Below are 26,623 nucleotides of genomic sequence, written 5' to 3'. Positions count from 1 at the left end.
GCTCTTAGTTGGGACTGCAATACTGCGCCGCCTGGTATAATCCCCTGATTTTTGATTGCAGGTCAATTAAGGGCCGTGGCTGTGGAAGCTTAGTTACCTCTTATTTTGTGACCTGAGGAGCTCCACCTGTTGTTTCAGCTTGAGAGAACAGATTCCTTAAGATGAAGATCGTGTGCAGCACTTTGAAAATCGTGCAATTTAAATGCCTGCATTCATCATAAGGCATCCTGCGGCCATTTGTATGTCAACCTGCTGTGGAAGGGATGGAGAAATAGTGAAACGGAGACACAGACTGCACCCCTCCTGTCTCTGTGCCGGGAACTACCTATTTTACATGGCCATGTCATGGCTGCTGCAATGGGCAAGTTCCTGACTAGTAATTTCCAGTTGGTGTGGAGAGTGGTCTTGATAAGCCTTTTCATTTGGCTCATGTAGCTATTTGCTGCTTTGGGCAGGTAGATATTCTGTCCCAATTTAGTTTCTTGGGAAAAGCCAAGTCAGAACCTTCCTAACAAACTACTTCTGGGAAATTCCAGACCCACTACTAGTGCCGATTTTAAAGATTTCAGCATTCTGTACCTCACCTCTTGACCCTTAACAGAAAGAACCTGTTGACTTTGTGTCCTTGTGTCAAAGATTGAGATGCCAGGAATTTCATGAACTTTTCCGTTCCACTAATGTAACTATATTAATGACATTTCCATAGGCCTGCAGTAAATGAAGCAAAAATTCAACTGAACAGGTAACAATGAAATTTTAGAAAATATGCAGTTTTTTACTACATTGTAGCAATGGAATGTACAGCGTCCATGATATAGGATGTTTTAACAAAATTGCTTGAATAACATCTCACCACCTTGCTATCTTACTTGTCTAAAGACTCACCATCACCATTATCAAGACATCTAGCACTGGGCTAGGGAAAAGGCATGTATTTAAATATCTGCACAGAGCTTTTTTTGATTGCTTTCATCAATGTTTCATCTCAGAGCTTAGCCTCCCCAAAGTACTGAGAGACTGTACAAGGGAATTTCATCACGTGTGTTACCAATTATGCAATTTGACCAATGTGCATAGGGCACTGTGGAATTGAGAAGATGAGCAAAACTGGGCATAGAATACCCTTATGCTATTAGCATGGCTGCTGTGCGATTAATTCTGTTTCCATACTGGGGAATGGTGCAAGGTATTTTGGAGATATCCAAGATTGCACCACTGTCTGCAGCTAGATCTGTTGATGTCCAGACAGGTCAGTTTTAACACTGTCCTTGTTACTTAGTGCTGGCTGTGGCCCTGGCTACCTCCGTGTGTAGCAAGATCAGATATTAGCCAAAGAATGACTCTAAGAAGTACGGGCATCCTTTAGATTAACACCAGCCTACTACTGATCCAGAAGGCCATTGGGCGTTTCTTGACATCCTTGATCAGACTCTTTTGGATTCAAAGACAGAGAGTGGTGTCAAAGTTAGATCATCTGCATAAACCCGTCTAAAATAGAAATTGTTGGTGAATTAATTATGTCGAAGATGCTCAGATGAAGACATCGTATGTGCTTTTAGTTGGTAATCAAACAAGGAGAGTTAGGCATCCTTGAATTTTTTTTCTTGAAAAGTTTCAAAGATAATCTGGAACACTTAGCTAAATACATTAATTTCACGAAAGCAGAAAAGTGTCTGGGTAGATCTTTGTACCGTTACTAGCTCAAAATATGTATTCTGTAGCATTCCTGACAGGCAGAGTAAACGCATCAAGGCAATTTTAGTTTACTTTTGATATCAGTACAGAAGATTCAAAGTTAGCTCAGAAGAATCTGGATCTCAGGTGGAAGGTAGAGCAGTGTCTCCAAGCGGGAGAATTAGATCTGTTCAGGAGAATATATCACCTTGGTTTCGTTGATCCAGTGGTTTTGATCTGTCATCTTCTGTAAGCAACAACATTTGAACCCTGTGCTATTCAATAGCATTTCTGGTCCTGATTGCATAATGTCATTGAAGCAAAGCAATAGTAAAAGGATAACAAAATTCAGACTACTTGTATAACATTTTCAAACACTGTTTCATTCTGGAATCGAGCTTGTCTGGTCAGCTGGGGTCATAACAAATAAAATTTGTGATTTGAACATGTAGTCAGTCGCACTTGCAGAAAAATCAGCCATTTTCATATTAACATTTATTTTTAAATCCAACTAACATTCTAGTGTTTCATGTATATGTAGATAACTGTCATTTCTGACTTGTGTAATTACATGGGTAATCTGTTTACAAATGATGAAAATGTTTTTATTTACTTAAGACATGATATCTTGCAAGTTTTGAATCTGTGGCTGTATTCACAAAAACATAATGATGTACTTTGGTTAACATTCCATTCATATTATTGTGATATGGATTTGTTTGCTGTGTTCTGAGAACACGATTTAAGTTTGAATATTTGCATCATCGTAGCCCTTCATACTTAATGTAGGGAATGAATAGTGTTACATTAAAGGCCAGGATTAATGTGTGATTCCATTCCTCCCTTTGTAAAAAGTTAAGCATAGCTTTTGACTCTTGATTGTTGTGATAAATGAACAAATTGACAATTATGGTCAGCTATTGTTGTCTTATGTGTTGAATGCATTTTTTAGAGTAACAGCAAATAGAAGATCCTGAATCAGCTAACATGGCCGATTGGGGTCAAGCTAGGATTTGGTTTACACTTGAAATATTACTGTAATTGATGGGATGATTAGTCTTTGCAGCTGCCAAGGATTTAGCAATTTAAATTCTGTCTGCCATTAGATTCTGGGTTATTGAGAAGGGTTTTGACAGAATGAGAACTGGTTTTATGGTCTGTGAAATGAATTTAAAAGCTTGATACTACCATTTAAATATTTTAGTGTCAAGAGTCACAGAAAAATAATTACATTTTATCTTTTAGACCTTAATTATTTATCAAACTGAAGATAGTCTCTCCTGTATGTACAGGAAACCAACTTTGTATGTAAAAATACATTACCACAAAGTCAAAACCTATAGCAAATTGCTTCTTAAATCTTCCATGTTAGATTTTCTGGCTGAATTGTCTTTTCTCCAATTAATCTACCCTGCTAATTGCAAGGATAGTTTTATGGTAGCAATGGTATCAACTGTCTAATACCTTCAGTTATCCAGGCACCATGAATGTCACCAGATTAAATTGCATGGGATTGGGGAAAGTGTATTGAGAAGGATAGGAAACTAGTTAGCAGAGAAGAAACAAAGAGTAGGAATTTTCAAATTGGCTGGGAGTGACTAGTGGGATGCCACAGGGATTGGAACTGGGACCCTAGCTATTCATAGGACATATAAACGATTTGGATGAGGGAAAGTTTGCAGATGATGCCGAGTTCAGTGGGAGGGTGAACTGTGATGAGGCAGAGATCCTTCAGTGTGATCTTGACAGGTTGAGTGAGTGGGTGAATCAGTGGCAGATGTAGTATAATATTGGATAAAAGTGAGGTTTTTCACTTTGGAAGCAAAAAAAGAGGAGGCAGATTACTACCTGAATGCTGTAAATTGGGAGGAGGGAGTATGTAGCGACACCTCTTTCCTTGTGCACCAGTCACTGAAGGTAAGCATGCAGGTGCAGCAGGCGGTTAAGAAAGCAAATGGTATATTGGTCTTCATTGCGAGAGATTGTCAGTGCAGCAGTAGGGATGTGTTATTGCAGTCATACAGGGCTTTGGTAAGACCATACCTAGAATATTGTGTATAGTTTTGGTCTGTTTGTGAGGAATGATGCTCTTGCTCTCAAGGGTGTGCAGTAAAGGTTTACCAGGCTGATTCTAGCGATAGTGGGTCTAATACATGAGATATTGACTAGGTTTGGATTGTTTTTGCTAGAGTTCAGATGAATGAGGGGAGATCTCATAGAGACTTATAAAATTCTAACTGGACTGGACAGGGTAGAAGCAGGGAAGATGTTGCCAATGGTAGGTGTATTCAGTACCTGGGGTCACAACATGAAGATTCAGGATGAACCATTTAGCACAGAGATGAGGAGACAGTTCTTCACCCAAAGAGTGGTAAGCCTGTGGAATTCATTACCACCGGAAGTAGTTGATGCCGAAACATTCAATGTATTTGAGAGTCAACTGGATCTAGCACTTGGGCTGAATGGGAGCAAAGGTTATGGGGAGAAAGCAGTATTAGGCTATTGAGTTGGATGATCAGTCATGATAGTGAAGCATGGTGGGGCAGGCTGGAAGGTTTCTGTATTACTTAATTTTGATCATAATCTTTTCCTCTCCCTCTTTTGGGATGCTGAAATGAATTATATGTCTTGCCAAATCTTCTAGTTAAGGCCAGCATGCTCTGTGCAGGTGAACATTTCTCATAAAGATGACTAATATATTACTTCCATTTGCGAATTTAGATTTTAAAATAAATGTGAAATAGATGTGAGGTTTCAGTTCTGTGAAGTTTTTTTTAAGAGGCTAGAAGTTATTTGAAATTGAGAACAAAAGTACCGTTTTTAACAAAACATATATGACTTGAAGTGTCCAGCAGGCTACCTGTGGTGCTCGATGATAAAAATACAACCTTCTAAATACTTTATGACCTACAGAAAAACAGGCCAGGGGCCATAAATAGAATCAGATATCAATTCTGGCTTTTCGGTGCAGAAGAACAGATTTTGTCCTAGTAGAAGGGAAAGTTGGTTTACAATGTCTCCAAGCTGTGAAAATATATGTGTAAGTTTATTTCAAGCTGTAGAACTGATGGGGCTTTGGCCATTAGAACTGAAAAGGAACCCAAGTCATCGCAGCTGGAAAGAAGGTTCCAGGGCTATCAAAGCTGTAAAGTGTTAGCTAGCTAAGAAATTCAAATAAAGTGGGAGTGAAACTTCACAGGTATTGAGTATCTGAAAAAGATATTGCTTGGAAAAAGATTATAAGTTTGATTTTTGATCTTCTTGAAGCTTCTAAAAAAATTTTGATTAGTTTTTTTTCCTTGATTAGTAAAATTGTGCTTTTTGTTGAGAAACATTTGTTTGCCTTTTGTGATTATGTTCAGTGGCTCGCCATGTGGTAGGCACCTTCCAAAATTAAACTTGCGATCCATCAAACCAGGTTTCACCTCACCGCTCTGACATCTAGTATTACTATCAGCTCGTCAAACTGGAGAACTTCCTAGGTCTTGGTGAGTCAATGCCATGGCAAATGGCATATTGTGGCAAACATCTAAGTAAGAGTTTTTGAGGGTTCAATACGAATTATTTTAATTTAAGTGGTTATACTGTATGTGAACATGTAGGAAATATTCAAATACTCAGTTTAAAAATTTATGAGAATGATAACTGGTTCAGTTTTCTTTGGCATTAGTTGGTACAGATATACAATGTTGAATGATTTCAATTATAGGTATTGCAAGGCAATGTAATACAACAGAATCAAAAGAAATCATTAGCCATTAACTTTGTATCTGCATAGTGTAAATTTATCTCCATCATATTGTTACATATTGTTACTGAAATAAATCATGAATAAAAAAGGCAAAGTAAAGGTGATTATAATTCTGTATTTTAAAAAAATATATATATGTATATAAAAACTTATGTCTGTTTGTGCTCATGTAGAAATATAGCAGTATCCTGTAAAATTTACACAAGCCTATTTTAATCCATGCTAGAGTTGTTGTCAGTTTTATTCTATTTGTATTTTCTTGCCAGCTTTAATTTTTATTTTGAAGTCATTTGGGCTGTTTTTCCTCACAAATTCTGTCTTCCTTGAAATACTCAAATGAGGATGTTAAGTGCCGCACTACTACTGGGGCAAGGCCCCAAGAAATGCCTCAACCAGTATGTATATTGAACCTGTGCTGTTGGTGCTACTTTCCACTATAGTCTCGCCAATCAACCAATTAAGCTGACTAGTTTCCTCCTTGAGAATTATTTTAATTGAAGTGTTGATTATGAATCTAGCTAGAATAGGAACCCACAAGAAAACTTCCAAATTTTCTTGGAAGATTTCTTGTGGAGAAAATAATATCAAATTTATTCTTTGTAGTTAGTAGTATTATCACAATGTAGAAATGCTAGGATGTGGAATCCAATGCACTTATTACCTGATAGTGTTTGCATAAATACTTTAGGAATATAAAATTAATAAAACTGAACATGTTCCAAGGGAGTTTTAATCTTGTATCACCTGACTAGGTATTATTTTTGCACATGCATTTAGCTAGCTAGCTATCCCTGTTTCTCTGAAATATTTTGTAACTTGAGGCCTGATAAACAGACAACCCAAGGATCATGATATGAGATAACAAAGTGTAGAGCTGGATGAACACAGCAGGCCAAGTAGCATCTCAGGAGCACAAAAGCTGATGTTTCGGGCCTCGACCCTTCATCAGAGAGGATCCTTTGTTCCACTGGCATCAAGTCATTGCAAACATGAAGGGATATAAAGGTTAAACAAGGAAGATGCAGTATTTACATAGAATTGATCCTGTGGTTGAAGAAATCCTTTGTCTGATGCTTCACCTCTCTGTGGGAAGTCTGGTGAGAAGGGAATGCTGTTGTACTTGATAGGGCTCTTGTCTGATGACAGTGGATGTTGAAGTCACTGTCACTTATTTTTCACAAAAAGAAAATCAGTTGTTATCATATTACTGTTTGTGGGAGTTTGCAGTTTACAAATCGGCAGTTTTTTAACATTACAAGAATGATATAGCAGTTTGCCTTGCAACCAATGATATACTTGTAGTTTGAGACATCCTGAGGTCCTGAAAGTGCTATGTAGATGCAAATAATTTATAGCTATACAAAATGAAGAACAATCCGTGTTCTGTCACCAAGATGTAGTGAATGACTGAAACACAATGGCTTTGATCTGTCAAAAAGCTAGATACTGCAGATGCTGGAAACCTAAATAAAAAGAAAATGCTGGAAATACACAATAAGTCTGTATTTCCAGCATTTTCTGTTTTTTTAAATTTTGACTTCTAACAATTTCTCAGTTATTCCCTAAAGATGCACTTGACGTGCAGTATGTACAAGTACACTATGGAAGGTTGAAACTGTTTTCATTTCGGTCATTTTTAACACAGGATGTGGCTCTCTGTGGTGTTTCACCATATTTATAACTCATATTTGCAATGTGCAATTACTGTTCATGTCAAATGGCAGCCTGCCATTCAAGAAATTTTGCACAGGTTTCAACCCAAGAATGTAAAATAATGGGAGGGTACAATTGTTTGTTTAACACCCTTCTTCTGGCTTTCTTGTTTTTAAGTTTCTGCTTTAGTGATTCAGAGGCGAAGGCTGGGAACATGGTTTATCCCACCACAGAACTGGTGGTCAGTGTTCCTTTAAATTCCAACATCTCTTCAATCAACAAAAGAAAATAAGTTATTGATAGAAGTGCTGCTATGCTGAGATCTCGTCTAAACTTGATTCTTATAAACTGCTCACAAATATCATGACACAACCCACTTTTTCAATCTGTAGAAATGTAGTGTTTGTAATCTTTCTCAGTATAACATCAAATAGACATTGAAATTTGATTTACCTTGTTTCCTTTTTGTTCTTTGGGGTAACTCCTGATCCTTGTCCTTTCACCTCTGTTTACTCAATAAGTAGTGAGAAATAGCTAATGTGAATTAATAGATGTAATATTGTACACGCTGAACTTTCTTCTAATCCTTACAATAATTTTGACTGAAGTGAAAATAAATATCGACTTCATAATAAATAATTACTTTTATTGTCAGGTCAGTGTCCCCTTCATAAAGATGAGAACTGCCTTCTGTGTTTCAGATGTAAGAGGTCCACTCACACACAGGATATCATGTGGAAAATCACATCATGGACGTGCAATATGGAACACCAAATTTTGTGTTGTCACTGATGGCCAGTTGCTTTTGCTGGACAAAGAAGAGGTATGTGAAAGTTTACTTTATAATAAAAAGTGATGTGATGTTGTGAATGTAACATTACACTTGTATTCTATTAACATTGTTTTGGGTTTTTTTGCCGCCCTACAGAAGGAAGGATGTTTTGGCTTCAGGAGCAGTACAACAGAGGTTTACCAGACAGATTCCTGGAATGGCAGTACTGATGTAGGGAGTGAGGCTGGGATCAGTTAGGATTGTATTCACTGGAGTTTAGAAGGATGAGGTGTGATCGCTTAGAAACATATAACGTTTTAACAGGACTAGATAAGGTAAATACAGAAAGGATACTCCTAATGAGCAGGGAGTCCAGTCACAGTTTAAGAAGACAGGGTAGGCCATTTAGGACTGAGACAAGGAGAAATATCTTCATCCAAAACATGGTGAGTCTGCAGAATTCTCTGCCACAAAAAACAGTTGGGATCAAAACATTGTTTTCAAAAAAGCAGTTGGATATAGTTTATAGGACTAAAGGGTAAGGGGAAGTGGGCACAGGGTGTTAAGTTGGATGATCAGTCATGATTGTATTTAATGGCAGAGCAGGCTTAAAACGCTGAGTGTCCTACTTCTATTTTCTGTGTTTCTGTCATAAAAGGCCACCCTTTTTTATTATATTTTTGATTGTGGACTGAAATGGAGGAAGAATTATCTTTTATAAATAGCGAAGTATTGTAGAAGGGATTGCTGTAATTTTTAAAAATAGGTTACCAAATTCATTTCAAATCATGTGCATACTGCTGCTGGTTAAAACAGCCAGGGGGTGTGAGTGTGGCTTGTATATGTATATACATCCATCTGTGGGATGTGTACAAAGTGAGATTTGGCTGGCAACAGGTAGCTGATTTGTTTTGTAGAGCCCTGATACATTATATATGGTCAAGGCTATCAGTCTGACAACAATCTGATGGGCGCCTGGGGAGCTGAAAACCTTGTGGCGTGAGTGATACTGGCAGAAGCCTTTGCACTTCTGAAAGGGTAGGTGGCCTATGTCTTTCTCTCCAGTAAAATACCTAAAGCGTGCAGAAAGCCTGTTCATTATCCCTCACCATCTCTTGTAAGCTCCGGCTTTAAGCAGTAACTAAGAGATTGGTGTGTGTGCGAGTTATATAAGCGGGTTACAGTTAAAGGTAGAATTATATACTTTTAATTATACACTTCATAACATGAGTTGAATTGCACTAATTTCTATTCTCAGATCAAGAAAATAAATTACGCTTTCTGTAACCCTTCAAAAATACATAAATATTGGTGTTGCATTAGAAGAAATTCTCATTATAATGTTCTCAGTTTTGCTGCTGTAGTCAGTCAAAATGGCAAAACCCATTTGACCTCTTTTGAATCATCACTTCCTTTTCTAAGACTTCCCGCACAACTTGCACATGCTCATTGTTGTTATATAGCTGATTCTGAATGTGAGTAATGACTGTGAATCAATGCTGGAGGACCACTGAAAGCCTGCTTAGAAGCAGTATTTGGATTTGAAAGTTACAATTTGTCACAGACCTTAGACCTTAGAAAGAGTTTGTTGAGCCCGAATCTCTGGAAAGCCTGCAAGCAAAGACTGGTCTCTTTCTTTGTTGTTCTGGGCAGAAAAAAATTATTTGTCTCTGGAAATGACTTTTAATGTGAGTAAACACCTAAGTTCAACTGACTGCCTACTGAATTGAGGGTCTGCTCTTGTTCTGCAATTGAAAATACTTAATATATTGTCAAAAGAACTGTGTGGGCAAAGTGAATTAATTCCACCCTTTGCTTGGAGTCTTCATCTATAGAATTTGTTCCTTCTTTTTGCCTATCTCTACTCGTGAGCTGTTTGTCCTATTTATGAATGAACTTATGCGTATTTGAGTTTAAAGGAGATATGGTTTCAATTTGCATAGCAATGGATAATAATGTGTTGTGCCACTTGTTAAAGGATAAATTTGTTTTGTAATTTTTTTGTTAATCGGTAAAGCCCAGTGTGCGTTTCTTTTATCCTAGATAACAGTCAAAGTAAGGCAACTTAACCAACTTCAGAATTCATTTACTCATTTATACATTTGTAACAACTGTAGAGTAGTGGAGCTTGATTACCAATGCATTCCTTCCACTTGGGTCACAGTGTACTTCTGGCCAAACTCCCGTCTTCCATCCTATATAAATTTGGCATCCAGACTGCCCACATCCCAACTCCCAGCAAGTCTAAGTAATTAATCACTCCTGTCTTCACTGACCTTCACTGGCTCTTGCTTCAGAAAGACTTTTTTAAAATTTTAAAATGTCCTCATCCTGGTTTGCAAATCCCTCCATGGCCTTTATCCCTCTGTCTTTGCACCCTCTTCTGCTATTATGAATCTCTACGCTGTATTCATTCCCTTGATTTTTGCCATTTATGTATCCCCTAGTTGCTCTCTTACTGACTGACTTTCACTGCCCTAACCATCTCTGTCTCTCTACTTATCTTTCCTCTTTTTAAGATCCTCCTTTTAAAACCACCTTCTTTGATTAAGTTTTTGGTCTTCTCCTCTGTTAGTCCTTCTGTCTGGTGTCAGATTTTTTTCATTTCTTTCATAAACAACATGCTGGGATGCTTTTTTTAAAGATTTTAAATGAAATCAAGTTTTAAATTAACATGCTGTTTGTTGTACATTTTAGTGCTATAACTCCTTTTTAAGCAACTAATAATGCTTAGATTTTTATCTTGTATTTTAAATTTCTGAACTTGTGTGCAGAAATTTATAGTAGCTAGGTCACATAGGAAATACACTGTACTTATTTTTATTTACTTGCAAACTGGATCATTTGCAAGCAAAATGCCATCCATAGTGGCATTAGTTTTGAATTTTAGCTTGTCTAAATTAACATAATCAAATTTTGTAAAAATGTCTAATTTGAGTAGTGTCAGAAAATGCTAGATTTGTTGCACAAATGTTTCAGTGCCTTTTGTCAGCAGTATCTTGCATAACATTATAAGCAATGTTCTGAACCGAAACGAGCCATTCAATTTGATACCAGTAATTATGCTTTGCACATGCATCATCCCACCCTTCTCTAACCCCTGACTATATACATGCTGTTTGAGTTAGCAACTGCTTATGGAGTGAGTTTCCTATTGTAATCACTATCTTAGTAAAGAAGTTTCCGCCGAATCCCTGATTAGATCTATTAATGATATGTGCCATAATTCCATCGCCCCCTTTCCCAGTCTGTTACTATACAGATAAACTGCCTTTCTGTCTTTTGTATCATAGTGGATAACTTCACATTTATTCATATTGCACTTCATCTGCCATGCATTTGCCCACAAACTGAACTTGTTCAAAGTGCACTGAAGCATCTATGCATTTTCCTCACGTTTGTTTCCTTCATCTAAATCATTAACATATATTGTGAAAAGCTGGGGTCGAACCACTGATCCTTATGGCACTCAACTAGTCACTGACTACCACTCAGACGTAAATAGGGATTTTTCTACCCCAAAACTCATTTGCTTTACCTTAATATGATAATCTCACATGGGACCTTATCAACACCCTTCTGAAAATCCAAGTAAGCAGCATCCATTGCCCTCTCCCTTATTAACTGTGTTTGTTGCATCCCCTCAAGAGTCTAGTAGAATTGTCAAGAAGTTGATTTCTCTTTCTTATATAAATGCTAACTGAGTTCAATCCTGTCATTGTTTTCTAAGTGCAGTACTTCTAAATCTTTTATTATGGACTTTAGCATTTTCTCCAATATTAATATCAGGCTAACTGGTCTCTTATTGGCTGTGTTCTCTCTCTTTATTAATAGTGTGATTGTATTTGCAACAGTTTGATCCATAGGAATTGTTCAGAATTTATAGAATCTTGAAAGACGTCAACCAATATATCCACTATTTCTAGTGGCACTTGGATGTGGATTATCAGGCCCTGGGGATTTATTAGCCTTTAATCTCAACTATTTCTGCAACACCATTTCCCTACTGATTTTCATTCAGTTTGCCCCTCTCATAAGACCAATACTATATTCTCAGGAGCTACTGCAAAGGAACGTGTGGAGAATTTAGAGGTGGTGTTTTAGCCAGACCAGAGCCTCCCCTCCCCCACCCGCCCACTGCAAATATATCAAGAAAGTAGCCGAGACTTTTTCCATACCTTATTTTAAAGATAAAAGTAAGGTGCTGTGTTCCAAATGCAATTTGATCAGTCAAGCTACTCGATGTGAAGCAAAACACTATTTGTTCATACGGCATAGTTAAAATAGAACAACAGAATAAAGAAAAGAATTGGCTTTGCTGTAACACTGTTTGAATGTTTAACAAAATAATAGATACAGTAACTATTACTAATCAACTGTTCCAATACAGTAATATCACATAAACAACCTTTTGATAAAAGCCACATTGCAAAAACAAATTATCTCGCATGTGATTTTCCAATCTAGGAGGAAAGGGCATCAAAAGACAATTCTGAAAGAAAGAAGGAGATCTTCAGCTTTCAGCTGTAATAAAGAGCGACGTGGCAGCTTTTCACAACCCCAGCAGCTTCTGTTGTGAAGAGTTTGATCACACCCCTTCAGGCTACTTGTATTGTTCCAACTTCTTAAAAAAATCCAAAGCCTCAAGCTGTCCACTTCATTCCAGGCTGCTCGACATCTCATGTTCAATCCCCCTTTTTCAAAAAAAAGGGCAAAATAAAATCTTAAAGCTACAGCATCATTATGGTCACCATTGGAATTCTCCCACTTACTCCACTTCTCCTGTGCTTCTGAGACAATTGTTGTGCAACGTAATTGGCTGTGCTGCTTTCTTTTCGGAGGCAATTCCCATCAACAACAACAAAGCAACATAGCGGTTTTGCAAGGGCCTAGCCACTGAGGATCTCTGTCTATCTAGTTCATTTTCACTGTGTAATGGTCATCTGTTCCATCCCTGCCTATGGGTTTTTAGTCTGTAGGGTGACCACAATTCTGTATGTGCTATCTACATTGCTTTCAACCTTGCGAATGGTCCACAGTGTCCTTCAGTTGCTATTCCAGCTCTGAAACATGGATTTCCAAGAGCTGCAGCTGGAGTTGCTTCTTGAACATGTTCTGCCTCCGAGCACTGGAGCTGCCCCTGACTTTCCATGTCGAGCAGGAGGTGTATACCAGGGACTTCAAATTCCTTGATTCACCCCTTTAACTTAAACTCCTAGATTGCTCTTTTAAAAATCAAACAATATTAATTACTCTAGGCCTCTTCCTCTCTTACAAGCTATCACTCCAAAATAAAGACCTCATAAAAACAGTACAAGTGCTCACCTGAACTTACTAACCCAATTAGATGCGTTATCCCACGTCACTTCTTGCAATCTGTCACCACCTCAGGAACTCCATTTCTGGATTCAGTGAAGGTTTGTTCTGCTTCGCTCTGACTGAGCTTGATCTTGACCTTGCCCGTCAGGTTTTTATCTTAAACCCAACTGCTCTGACGTCAAAGGTAGCCTAGATGAGGAGTTCATTGAATATTTTCTATATAGTTTCTTTGAACAGCACATTCTGTAGCTGACCAGGGAGCAGGGTATACTAATCTTGATATTTCACATTGAGATCATGAATGATCTCATGGAGAAGGGCCCCCTTGGTAGCAGTAATCATAATGATTGAATTTTATGTGCAGTCTAAGGGTGAAAAGAATGGGTCCGAGAATAGTATTTTAAAATTAATTAAGGGCAGGTTTGAGCTGCATTCCCTCTACTTTTTCTCCTCATGCATGTTTTACAAGGTCAGTACCGCTCAAAGCAAACATTGATTATTAAGATGAAAACAGAATGAGCTACAGTGAAATTGAAAATTTGAGTGAGAAGTAGGTCATACCATGGAAGATATTTTAAGGAGATATTTCAAGGAACACCATATGTACATTCCAATAAAAAGGGAGAACGTTCAAGGGAATCCAACATCTGTGATTAACTTAAAAAGGATGTGAAAGATTTTTTTGTAAGAGAGCACCTATTTTTGTTTTAAGAACTATAAACTGAACTGGAAGCTGGATTGCTATAACTGAAGTACCAGGAGAGTTTTACAACTTGAAAATCGATTTTTGTATATTATTAAGCAGCGCAATACTATATTGCTGTATGAAGCAGTATGAGGGAGAATTTGAGACTGAGCTTCACAAAGAATTGATCAAGTTCATGAAGATCTGCTTGCTAGTTGCCCTCTCTGTTGGTCGATAAAAAGTGTTAAAAAGCTGGGGGAGCAAAAGAACTTCCAGAGCTTGTAGACAGAGGCATTTATCTGTCGGTTTCTCTTACGTGCCCTCTCTCTCGCATGTGCGCTCTCTCTTTCTGTTGGTTCATCTGGCCAACCATTACATCAAAGAATGACCATCCATAACAGACAACAGCAAAATATGAAGTTGACAGATGATGAATCTGGTATCTACTCGAGAAAATAAAAGCTATATTGTTTACTTGAAAATGCAGATTTCAATATCATAATTCCATGAAACAGGTTGTTGCTGACCTTTTTATTCACTTGTCTAAAATACAAGCCAAACAAGATCATTCCCTGATGTCTTAATTGCTAAAGATCCATGTCTGAAATGAGATGTTCACAGTGTGAAGATCATGTTTTGCTTCTGAACTGATTTGCAATGGAATTGAAACATTTTCAGTCTAGCGATAGAAACAGAAACTAGTTTTTATATGTCATTGCTCATCCGTGCCCTCTACTGGAAAATACGTGTTAATTTAGGTCCTTTCATTTAGTTGTATAGTCAAGTGTTTAATCACCATTCCGGAATTTATGTACACTTGCAGTATTGTTTGAGGTGCTAATTTTTAGATGGCATGGTTGATTTAGAGCCAAACGTCAATATGAGCCACTTCTTTAGGCACAGAAGAGAAAGATTTAGAATCAACACTGGAGGGTCTCTCAAGTTGAAGCTAGGACAAGAAGATGAAGAGTGTCCTTCCCTAGAACTTCCAGAAAGGTAATGTTAAGCCATCGTTTTTTAATCTAACTACTAATAACTAAATTTATGGGCCATCTGCATAAGTTTTTAAGTTTGAGGTTATTGACCACTATTGTGCCCCATTTCTGCTTCTGGTAGCAATGTGAAAATTATATTGCAAAGAGATTATTTTGTGCAACATCTTAATTAATGAGGGACATTCACATGGATGATGAGGCCATCGTAAACATGTGTCACTGAAAACTGTGAGAAATCCTGTAATGTGTTGCTGTACTGAAAATAAAATTTCCTCATGCTAATGGGTTTTTCACTGTCTATGTCCTATTAAAAATGCAATACAGTGGCCAATGATTTTAGATAACAATGCTTCTAATGTTTTTTTCACTTTTTGAATGGAGACTCAGTCATTACATGAATTTGAAAAGGCTTAGTGTAGCGGTATGTTGTCAGTAGAGTCAATCTTGATTCTTTGATCTCATAGTAATGCTTTCCATCTGGATAGTGATATCCAGTTTTGAAGAACGCTGCAGTATTTTGAAGTACCAGTTCCCAACTTTGTAGGTGAAAGATATGAATTATGTGAATAAATCTTAAAATACAAATCTGTGTATTTAAGCAAAACACACCAGATAAGACAATAATAAAAGTTGTATCCTTCTACTCCAATTCCAGATCCAAGTTGACAATATCTAAGTAAATTGTAACTGAACATTCTGAACTTCAATACATTGATGCAGTAGTTCCTTACACAACTATTACAGTCTTTGGGATTTGCATATGTTGCACAGTTCATATGTTTACGCATTCTGTCACTGCAGTTATCTATTGAATGACCTATCAAATGGTTTTAAAATGGACGACTACTAAGATATTATTTCCATTGTATTGTAGCAGTCTTTTATTATATTAGTCATTAATGTCTTATGCTGTGGTATGGTTTGATTATTATGATTTCAAGCTGTGTGGTTATGGTTAAGTCAAACTAATATTATTTACCTAAGCAAATCAGTTTGGTCTTTTAATTTCCTTAGCAGAGTATATTCCTTTTGGTGTTGAAGGCTTGCATTAGATGTTCAATAAATATCACAGATATACAAAGGATCTATGCTTAAAATAGTTTTCACTGTATTTATTGTCCACTTTCTTGCTGCTATTATCTTGAATGAAATTTTTCAGGTTGGTTTGAAAATATTCACATGAAAACAAAAAATTTTGAAAGCTTAGGACTCATCTGTCAGCACTTGTGCGGTCTGTAATTTTCTGTTTTTGGATAAATGAATATTTGATCACAAGAAGCTGAATTGGGATGTCTGCAAACAAAAACTGTCTGCTCTGAAGCCCTTGCCGACAAGGTTAATAACTAATTTCCTGTAGGTATATTTATCTGCGTTGTACTTCTAGACATTGCCCATTTTTATGCTTCATTTTACTATTTAATTATGTATTTGAGTAGTTATTTCTTCTTGCCTGTAAATCATTGCCTCGTGTGACAATATTTGACACTTAACATGTAGTGAGAAGATATTGAATCCAATAATAAACTTGCTGAAAGTGGTGCTATCACTGACTAATTTCAAAGGTAGACACATTATTGAGTATGAAGGAGATTTTTTTAGAAATTTCTAAAGGATGATCAAGAAGTTGATGAAGAGAAAAAGTACAATATAGGAGGAAACTTTCTTTTTGAAAAGAAAATAAGAGCTGGAGTTGTAAACGGTTTAATAGGCAAGTAAAATTGAAGAAAAGTGACTTTATATGTAGGTCCATTTCAGGCGGAGGCAGGAGAATAAGAAAATGGCAGATTATAAATCTTTGTAAAAAAATTTGCCGTCATAGTGGAAGATGCAAATGAATATGCTGGAGATGGTGGGAAACTAAGAATGAGGAGTTAAAATAGTTAATTTCTCCAGTACATTTAAAAAAACTATTATTAATGGGGCTGAAAAATTACAATTCCTTTAAAACTAGTGGCCTAATCCTACGATTTTAAAAGAGATGGCTGCAATCACCATGGGTCATTCTTCCAGAATTCTCTCAATCACTGTAGGCTGACAGATACAGCTATAGCTTCTGCAAGACAGTGTGTAACAAAACAGGGAATTGTTTGCTTGTTAATATGACGTCAGTGGTAGGAAAGATGCAAAGAATCTACTATTAGGGATTTTATAACACGGCATTTTGAAAATGATTAATCAGTCAGCACTGCTTTATGAAAGGGAAATTATGTTTGACAATTCCTTTTTCTTTTGAAGTGTAACCGGCAGGTGTTGGGAATATGTTATATTTAAGTGGTACAAAACTGTAATGTAGAACTATTTGGATATTCAAGGTTAAAAAAAAGGTTTATGAAGATTTTGAAAAAACATTTGATTTGTTGGAATTTTGCAACAGTAAGGTGGGATGTAACTTAATTGCTAGTTACTAAAAACAAAGTAACTTTAGAAGGGAGATAAGCAAAGCTTTTAAGAGGTGAGGTTTATTACTTCTATTTGCTAGACAAATGTGATTTGGAAGAGATGGAGCCTACAAACTGGAGGTTAATTAACAACACTCTTCTAGAGTTGGTTTCAGTTTTTCCAGGATACCTGGACATGGGTGTCGAAGGAAAAGCCCTGAATAGCTTCCATCAAGATTTATTTTCACTTTTTTTGGTAAATATCTGGAGAGTTCGAAAACATCAGTACGTTCTGAGTGCCTCATAAATCCTAAAAGCTGAATTGTTACTTCTGTCCGTAGACTAGAGTTTAACTGAATTTCTATCTGAATTGAAGTCTAGTCTGAAGATTTCTGATCACTGACGTTCAGTATTTCAGTCACTTTGACAGAAAGCTCTAGGAATTGAGAAGTGATCCCATTTTGTCCTTTCTGAGTTCAGACAATTGGCCTACATGAGTATCTCTACCAACTGTATTGTCATCTTTGTCCTGTGAATGTTTTGTTTGAGATTAAGGGGATATAGTTCAGGTTTATAAAATCATGAGGAGCATAGATAAGGTGAACAGCAAAGGTCTTTTCCCGAGTGTGGGGTAGCTCAAAACTATTGGGCCTGTTTTTAAAGTGAGAGGAGAAAGATTTAAAAGTGACCTGAGGAGCAAATTTTTCACCCAGTCGTTGGGTAGTATCTGGAATGAACAACCAGAGAAAGTGGTAGATGAGGGTACAGTTACAACATTTAAAAGACATTTGGACAGATAAATGAAAAGGAAAGGTTTGGAGGCATATGGGCCAATTGCAGGCAAGTGGGACCAGGATAGTTTGGGCATCTTGGTCAGCATGGATGAGTTGGACTGAAGGGCGTGGTTCCGTGCTATATGATTCTGTTTTCTTTCCCCTTGTTTCAACGCCAGTTTCCAAATATAAGTCATAGCAATATCTACCTTATTTCATTTAATTTATTAGCTAATCTTGTCTCAATTATACGCAGCTCACAATTTTCCCCTCCTCTCCTGAGAAACTAGAAAGTGACAGTTCCTGTCTTGAAAGTTGGCGCAGTTCCTGGTTGATGCTGCTTGCCACTCCATGTCTGTGTTTAATGTCTCTTTGATGTGTCCTCGAATTCTTAATGGTAGCAATCTCTTTCACACGTCCTCCGCTGAAGCTAATATTGACAAATGGCCAGCCTCACTGCACCATCAAGGTTGTTTTTGGACCAACTTGGAATCCATTTCAGGTTTTCAGAAATCCATTTGGAGTACAGGCAGCTTTGACCTGCATGCTTTTGCCAGGTTCCTTTGTGCACAGTGACACAACAGTCTCCTGTACCCAGGATAATAAAATGTGAAGCTGGATGAACACAGCAGGCCAGCAGCATCTCAGGAGCACAAAAGCTGACATTTCGGGCCTAGACCCTTCATCAGAGAAGGGGATGGGCTGAGGGTTCTGGAATAAATAGGGAGAGAGGGGGAGGTGGACCGAAGATGGAGAGAAAAGAAGATAGGTGGAGAGAAGAGTATAGGTAGGGAGGGGATAGGTCAGTCCAGGGAAGACGGACAGGTCAAGGAGGTGGGATGAAGTTAGTAGGTAGATGGGGGTGCGGCTTGGGGTGGGAGGAAGGGATGGGTGAGAGGAAGAACAGGTTAGGGAGGCAGAGACAGGCTGGGCTGGTTTTGGGATTCAGTGGGTGGAGGGGAAGAGCTGGGCTGGTTGTGTGATGCAGTCGGGGGAGGGGACGAACTGGGCTGGTTTTGGGATGCAGTGGGGGAAGGGGAGATTTTGAAGCTGGTGAAGTCCACATTGCTACCATTGGGCTGCAGGGTTCCCAAGCGGAATATGAGTTGCTGTTCCTGCAACTTTCGGGTGGCATCATTGTGGCAGTGCAGGAGGCCCATGATGGACATGTCATCTAAAGAATGGGAGGGGGAGTTGAAATGGTTTGCGACTGGGAGGTGCAGTTGTTTACTGCGAACTGAGCGGAGGTGTTCTGCAAAGCGATCCCCAAGCCTCTGCTTGGTTTCCCCAATGTAGAGGAAGCCACACCGGGTACAATGGATACAGTATACCACATTGGCAGATGTGCAGGTGAACCTCTGCTTAATGTGGAATGTCATCTTGGGGCCTGGGATAGGGGTGAGGGAGGAGGTGTGGGGGCAAGTGTAGCACTTCCTGCGGTTGCAGGGGAAGGTTCCGGGTGTGGTGGGGTTGGAGGGCAGTGTGGAGCGAACAAGGGAGTCACGGAGAGAGTGGTCTCTCCGGAAAGCAGACAAGGGTGGGGATGGAAAAATGTCTTGGGTGGTGGGGTCGGATTGTAGATGGCAGAAGTGTCGGAGGATGATGCGTTGTATCCGGAGGTTGGTGGGGTGGTGTGTGAGAACGAGGGGGATGCTCTTTGGGCGGTTGTGGCGGGGGCGGGGTGTGAGGGATGTGTTGCAGGAAATGTGGGAGACACGGTCAAGGGCGTTCGACCACTGTGGGGGGAAAGTTGCAGTTCTTGAAGAACTTGGACATCTGGGATGTGCGGGAGTGGAATGTCTCATCGTGGGAGCAGATGCGGCGGAGGCGGAGGAATTGGGAATAGGGGATGGAATTTTTGCAGGAGGGTGGGTGGGAGGAGGTGTATTCTAGGTAGCTGTGGGAGTCGGTGGGCTTGAAACGGGCATCAGTTACAAGCTGGTTGCCTGAGACGGAGACTGAGAGGTCCAGGAAGGTGAGGGATGTGCTGGAGATGGCCCAGGTGAACTTGAGGTTTCGGTGGAAGGTGTTGGTGAAGTGGATGAACTGTTCGAGCTCCTCTGGGGAGCAAGAGGCAGCGCCGATACAGTCATCAATGTAATGGAGGAAGAGGTGGGGTTTGGGGCCTGTGTAGGTGCGGAAGAGGGACTGTTCCACATAACCTACAAAGAGGCAGGCATAGCTGGGGCCCATGTGGGTGCCCATGGCCACCCTCTTTGTGGTGGGGTTGGAGGGCAGTGTGGAGCGAACAAGGGAGTCACGGAGAGAGTGGTCTCTCCGGAAAGCAGACAGGGGTGGGGATGGAAAAATGTCTTGGGTGGTGGGGTCGGATTGTAGATGGCGGAAGTGTCGGAGGATGATGCGTTGTATCCGGAGGTTGGTGGGGTGGTGTGTGAGAACGAGGGGGATCCTCTTTGGGCAGTTGTGGCGGGGGTGGGGTGTGAGGGATGTGTTGCGGGAAATGCGGGAGATGTGGTCAAGGGCGTTCTCGAATCGGCACCTTCCCCTGCAACCGCAGGAAATGCTACACTTGCCCCCACACCTCCTCCCTCACCCCTATCCCAGGCCCCAAGATGACATTCCACATTAAGCAGAGGTTCACCTGCACATCTGCCAATGTGGTATACTGCATCCACTGTACCCGGTGTGGCTTCCTCTACATTGGGGAAACCAAGCGGAGGCTTGGAGACTTGCTTTGCAGAACACCTCCGCTCAGTTCGCAACAAACAACTGCACCTCCCAGTCGCAAACCATTTCAACTCCCCCTCCCATTCTTTAGATGACATGTCCATCATGGGCCTCTTGCGGTGCCACAATGTTGCCACCCGAAGGTTGCAGGAACAGCAACTCATATTCCGCTTGGGAACCCTGCAGCCTAATGGTATCAATGTGGACTTCACCAGTTTCAAAATCTCCCCTTTCCCAACTGCATCCCTAAACCAGCCCAGTTCGTCCCCTCCCCCCCCTGCACCACACAACCAGCCCAGCTCTTCCCCTCCACCCACTGCATCCCAAAACCAGTCCAACCTGTCTCTGCCTCCCTAACCTGTTCTTCCTCTCACCCATCCCTTCCTCCCACCCCAAGCCGCACCCCCATCTACCTACTAACCTCATCCCACCTCCTTGACCTGTCCGTCTTCCCTGGACTGACCTATCCCCTCCCTACCTCCCCACCTATACTCTCTCCACCCATCTTCTTTTCTCTCCACCTTTGGTCTGCCTCCCCCTCTCTTCCTATTTATTCCAGAACCCTCAGCCCATCCCCCTCTCTGATGAAGGGTCTAGGCCCGAAACGTCAGCTTTTGTGGTCCTGAGATGCTGCTGGGCCTGCTGTGTTCATCCAGCCTCACATTTTATTATCTTGGATTCTCCAGCATCTACATTTCCTATTATCTCTCAACACTGTTATGTCCAAGTCTGGAGGGATGAATTAAGTATTGGTTGCTTTTCTTGCAATTCGACATGTACTAGAACTTGTTTAATGCTATACAGGAACAAACCAGACAGATGTATTGAATTAGAAAGTGAAAGTGTTTGTTTTGATATACTTTTATTGAGTTCTTCTGAAGTCAGTTCTTAAGCTCCAATCAGTCCTTATACCAGTGATTGCAGAAACTCAGCTGAAGTTCCTTTTTTTTTCTTTTAAAACAATTTTCCGTAACTCTGTATTCCCACTTTTACAGATAGGTTTGAGCCTGTGAGAACTGCTCTCCCTTTCATGCAAAAGGATGTTTTGATGTTATGCTTAAAGCCACTCAGCCTCAAGGACATAATCATAGCTTTTGACAACTAACAAGATGCCATTGAAATGGATAATGGACCTCTGTACCCATTTTTTTACATGATGGGTTTTGATGTAGTTCCTTTCTTGTCTGACTACTCCTGTAGAAAGTTATCTAATTTCAGTTTTATTTTTCTTAATGTGAATCTCTCTCTTTTGAGATGTTGTTTAGGGTCCATTTTGTAATTTGCTTGTGTTTTGGCTGGTTTACTGGTCACTTGGCTTCTGTAGTCATTTTAAGACAGTGCTCTGGCTCATTCAGAGTTGTTTTCTTTCAAATGCAAGCCTGAGGTATTTAATCAGCAGATGATATTAAAAAATAGTCCACATATTACAACTTCACACCGGCATCAAGAAGGCAACATTTGACTGAGTGTGGAATCCAGGAGCCTGGCAAATCTGGAGTCTGTAGGAATCTGGGGGTACAAGTCTTCACTGGTTGGAGACATTCCCAGTATAAAGGTTATGGTTGTTGGAGGCTTATCAGTCCCAGAATGCTACTGCAGGAGTTACTCAGCATAGTGCTCTAAGCCCTATCATCTTAGCTGCTTCATAAATGATCATTTCTTCAATACAGTGGGTTTTGGTTTGGGATATTTGCTGCTGATTGCCTGAGATCCTCAGTTGGAAGCCATCTTTGTCTGCAATTGGCAAGACTTGAACAACATTTGGCTTCTGCCTTTAATTTGCAAGTAGCATTTGCAACACATGCCTGGTGATGACATCCCTAGGAAGTGAGAATCTAATAATTTCCCCTTGACATTCAACATACAGTTGAATCCCCCACCTCCAAGGTCTTCAGGTTGACCATTGACTAGAAGCTTAATTTATGAAAAGCCATAAAATCAATAGCCTTTGAGCTGGACAGAGGACACGCATCTTGTGGCTAGCTCCTGACTACGTATAGCCTGCCCATTACTGTGTATGTTTATGGGGAGACAGTGGTGTAGTAATAATGTTACCTGAATTAGCAATCCAGAAACCCATACTAATGCTCTGGAAACGTGTTCAAATCCCATGATAGCAGGTGATTCAATAAAATCTGAATCTTGTCTCAATGATGATGATCATGAAATTTTGTTGAGTTTTGGAGAAACCTGCCATCTTCACATGGTCTAGCTTACATGTGACACTGGACTGATGGCAATGTGATTGACTCTTCATTGTCCTCTGAAATAGCTTTGTAAGAATGATTGACCAAGACTGCAGCAACTCTCAAGACTTGTTTAATAACCCATTCCAAACCTGTGAACTGTATGGCCAGAAATATCAGGGAAACAGATGCAAAGGAAAACCACGTCTTAAGTCTCCATCCAAACTTCACACTATCCTGATCGAAACACTGGTGGCATCCCTTATCTATTCTTTGTCAATTTCCTGGATCTCCCTTTCAAACAGCACTCGGGACATACCTTCACAACATGGACTCTTGAAGTTTAAGAAGGCGACATGCCATCAGTTTCTCACTGGCAGTTAGGGAGGGGCAATATTTGCTGACCTGGTCATTGACACTAAAATCTCAGGAGTGAATTTACAGAAAATCAAGAAGAATTGGAGTGAAAATTAGGAATTCGTGTTTCCTCATCATTCTTAAAATGAAAAGCCAGTAAATATTGATATAACTGAACATGGAGGCAAATACTAACCAGAAACTATATATGCACTAATAATTTCATAGTTTAAACTTTTATATTTTGCCTGCTGATAAAGGAATAATTAAAGACAGCTGTTGTCTGCACGTTCGTTTTTCATATGACACTTCAGATTTGAGTTTCCTTTTAGCTGATACATCAAATTCAATGACCTACCTGTAATTAATATGCATTAGATGCATTTGATAGCGTTGACTGCATGAAGGCAGATAAAGACCCAATGAATCCCCCATGTATTGTAAAAATTTATTGACACAGTTGACTAATGAAGAAGATATTCCAATCAAGATGTTTATGGACACTGATTCTTCAAACCCACAGGAGAATAAGACTGTCTTTTTCTTTCTAGATTCATCCATTGCTGCTGCAAGAACGGCGAGCAGAGTCATGTAGGGCAAGGCTACTACGTCGAACTGTTAGTGTTCCTGCTGAAAATCAGTTTCCAGAATGTCAACCAGTTGGATCAGAGGAGCATGGTGAGTTGTTGATATTGTCAATTGTATCTTGCTGAGGATACCTATTCAGTGAAATAATAGCTGTTCCAGTTCCAGTTTTAATAAAGTCTGTTTGAGGTTGCCAGTTTTGATTAAATCCTTGTGGAAAAGTTATCAAATTTCAATTTCTCTTTTATTGGCATTATTTGATTTAATAGTAGATATAATTGATATTTGTAAAACATTTATTGTTCATACTTTGAATTTATTTGAAACCAAGAGGTCAAAACAATTTGCGTTATGGACTTGTATTTGGGCACAGGCTGTATGTGTGGAGAGGCTATAGAGTACAACTGTTTTAGCCCAGGCAAGATTTCCATGTCAACATTCAAAATAAAAATATCACCTCCACTGTAACAACAGAAACAAATGGTCTGTTTTAAATAGCAGTTTAAGCAGCTTTTGATGCGGTGAAATGACATTGATTTCTTCCTATGATGCACTATTTGCCCATTGTGAACATGGTTTTTCTAAATGTGGATAACAGTGGAAATTGACGTCCGGTTATTCTTGTTTTGAAATGACAGCCAGTTTAAATTTCCCTTTCCAATGATTTAGTCTTGAAGAAGCTGACAGTGGTGTTTGAAGGGAGCCACAGTTTTGCGTGCTTTCTGTGACCTTTTCATGTATTGTGAGCAACAGAAAGTCTCTTTCAATTTAAACAGATAATTCTAAGCCACTGTGGCTTAATTTATTTGTACAGACCATTGACTATTGTCTTGAACATAATTTTTGTTTGCGTATACTTCTATTTTTTGTGACTGTTTGTTTGTCGACAGTTTTTCGGATTACATGTTTTCATCTTGTGCAAACTGTAAAAGTTCACAAAATGTTTAGTTCATGCTGTTTAACATTTGATATTTAAGACATATGTATGACATTTCTTTGTCTTTTTTTAGTAATGTTAACCAATTCATTTAAAATGAACTGATTATTACCTGCATTAAAATAACAGACAAAATTGTCAAATGAACTGCATGACAATGCTAATAATTTTTAAATCTAATAAGTGCTATGGGTCTTCAAAAATATAAAAGTAGATAAATCTCCAAGACCTAATCAAGTGTATCCTAGGACATTGTAGAAGTTAGGGAGAAAATTGTTTGGTGCCAAGCATAAATATTTGAATCATCTATAAAGAGCATATGAAGTATTGGAGCCTGGAGAGTGGCTAATTTTGTGCTAGTGTTTACAAAAGTCTGTAGCAGAAGCCTGGAAACTATATATGTGCGAGTGTGAAATTGATGGTAGAGATGTTGTTGTCGGTGATTCTAAAAGAAAATATGCACATACATTTTGAGAAGTAAGGATTGATTAGGGATAGTGAGCATAGCTTTGTGCATGGGAAATTGTGTTTCTCAAACTTGACTGAGTTTTTTAATGAAGCGGTAGATGCTGGTTACTTGCCCTTTGACAATGTTTTGCATGGCAGACTAACTAGTATCATTAGATTGCATGGGATTCAGGGTGAGCTTGCCAGTTGGATACAATATTACTTTTGTTGTAGGGGACGAGGGTGCTGGTAGTGGAGTTTTTTTTTGGACTGAAGGCCTGTGACCAGCAGTGTTCCACAGAGATTAGAACTGGATCCATTTCTGTTTGTCACTTAGAAATGACTTGGCTGAGAAAGTAGGAGCATGATTAATAAGTCAGTAGATGACACCAAAATTGGTGGTATTGTGGACAGTGAAGAGGGTTATTTAAGATTTCAAAGAGATCTTGATCAGTTCGTTCAGTGCGCTAAGGAATGGCAGTTGGAGTTTAATTTGGATAACTGTGAGGTATTGCATTTTAGTATTACAAACAAGAACAGGACTTCTATAATTAATGGTAGGGTCCTGGGTAGTGTTGCAGATTAGAGGGACCTAGGGATACATAGCCCTTTGAAATTTCTGTCATAGGTAGACAGGATGGTGAAGAAGGTGTTTAGCACACTTGCCTTCAATGTTCAAACCTTTCAGTATATGAGTTGGAATGCATGTTGAAGTTGAACAGGACTTTGCTGAGATGACTTCTGGTTTACTATGTGCAGTTCTGGTTGCCTTGTTATAGGAAGGATGTTATTAAGCTAGAGAGGGTTCAGAAAAGATTTAATAGGATGTTGCCAGGAATGGAGGGTTTGAGATAGAAAAGTAGATTGGAAAGGTTAGAACATTTTTCACTGGAGCGAAGGAGGTTGAGGGGTGACCTTACAGAGGTTTATAAAGTCATGAGCATTGATTAGGTGAATAGCAAAGGTCTTTTCTCTAGAGTGGGGAGCTTCAAAACTAGGGGGCATATTTTTAAGGTGGGAGGAGAAAGGTTTTAAAGGATATGAGGGGCAATTTGTTTTACGTAATGGTTCGTAAGTCTAATGAACTGCTAGGGAAAGTGGTGGAGGCAGGTATAGTTGAGTGATAATGGGAACTGCAGATGCTGGAGAATCCAAGATAACAAGGTGTGAAGCTGGATGAACACAGCAGGCCAAGCAGCATCTCAGGAGCACAAAGGACATTTCGGGCCTAGACCCTTCATCAGAGAGGGGGATGGGGAGAGGGAACTGGAATAAATAGGGAGAGAGGGGGAGGCGGAATGAAGCTGGAGAGAAAAGAAGATAGGTGGAGAGGAGAGTATAGGTGGGGAGGTAGGGACGGGATAGGTCAGTCCAGGGAAGACAGACAGGTCAAGGGGGGCAGGATGAGGTAGTAGGTAGGAAA

At 39.4% G+C, this 26,623-nt stretch overlaps 1 protein-coding gene across 3 annotated transcripts in view; it reads left to right on the top strand.

Moving 5' to 3' along the window:
* Window positions 1-26,623, top strand: part of LOC125465223 (disabled homolog 2-interacting protein-like) — a 669,026-nt gene that overhangs the window by 57,959 nt on the left and 584,444 nt on the right. For all 3 annotated transcript variants that reach the window (XM_048558459.2, XM_048558457.2, XM_048558458.2), the window contains exons 2-3: window positions 7,780-7,901; window positions 23,783-23,909. In XM_048558459.2, the coding sequence (XP_048414416.1) occupies window positions 7,780-7,901; window positions 23,783-23,909 (249 nt within the window). The remainder of the gene's footprint in view (window positions 1-7,779; window positions 7,902-23,782; window positions 23,910-26,623) is intronic.

Source organism: Stegostoma tigrinum, chromosome 29 (assembly GCF_030684315.1).
Source record: "Stegostoma tigrinum isolate sSteTig4 chromosome 29, sSteTig4.hap1, whole genome shotgun sequence".
Lineage (NCBI taxonomy): Eukaryota > Metazoa > Chordata > Chondrichthyes > Orectolobiformes > Stegostomatidae > Stegostoma > Stegostoma tigrinum.
This window is presented reverse-complemented; position numbering and strand designations above follow the sequence as displayed.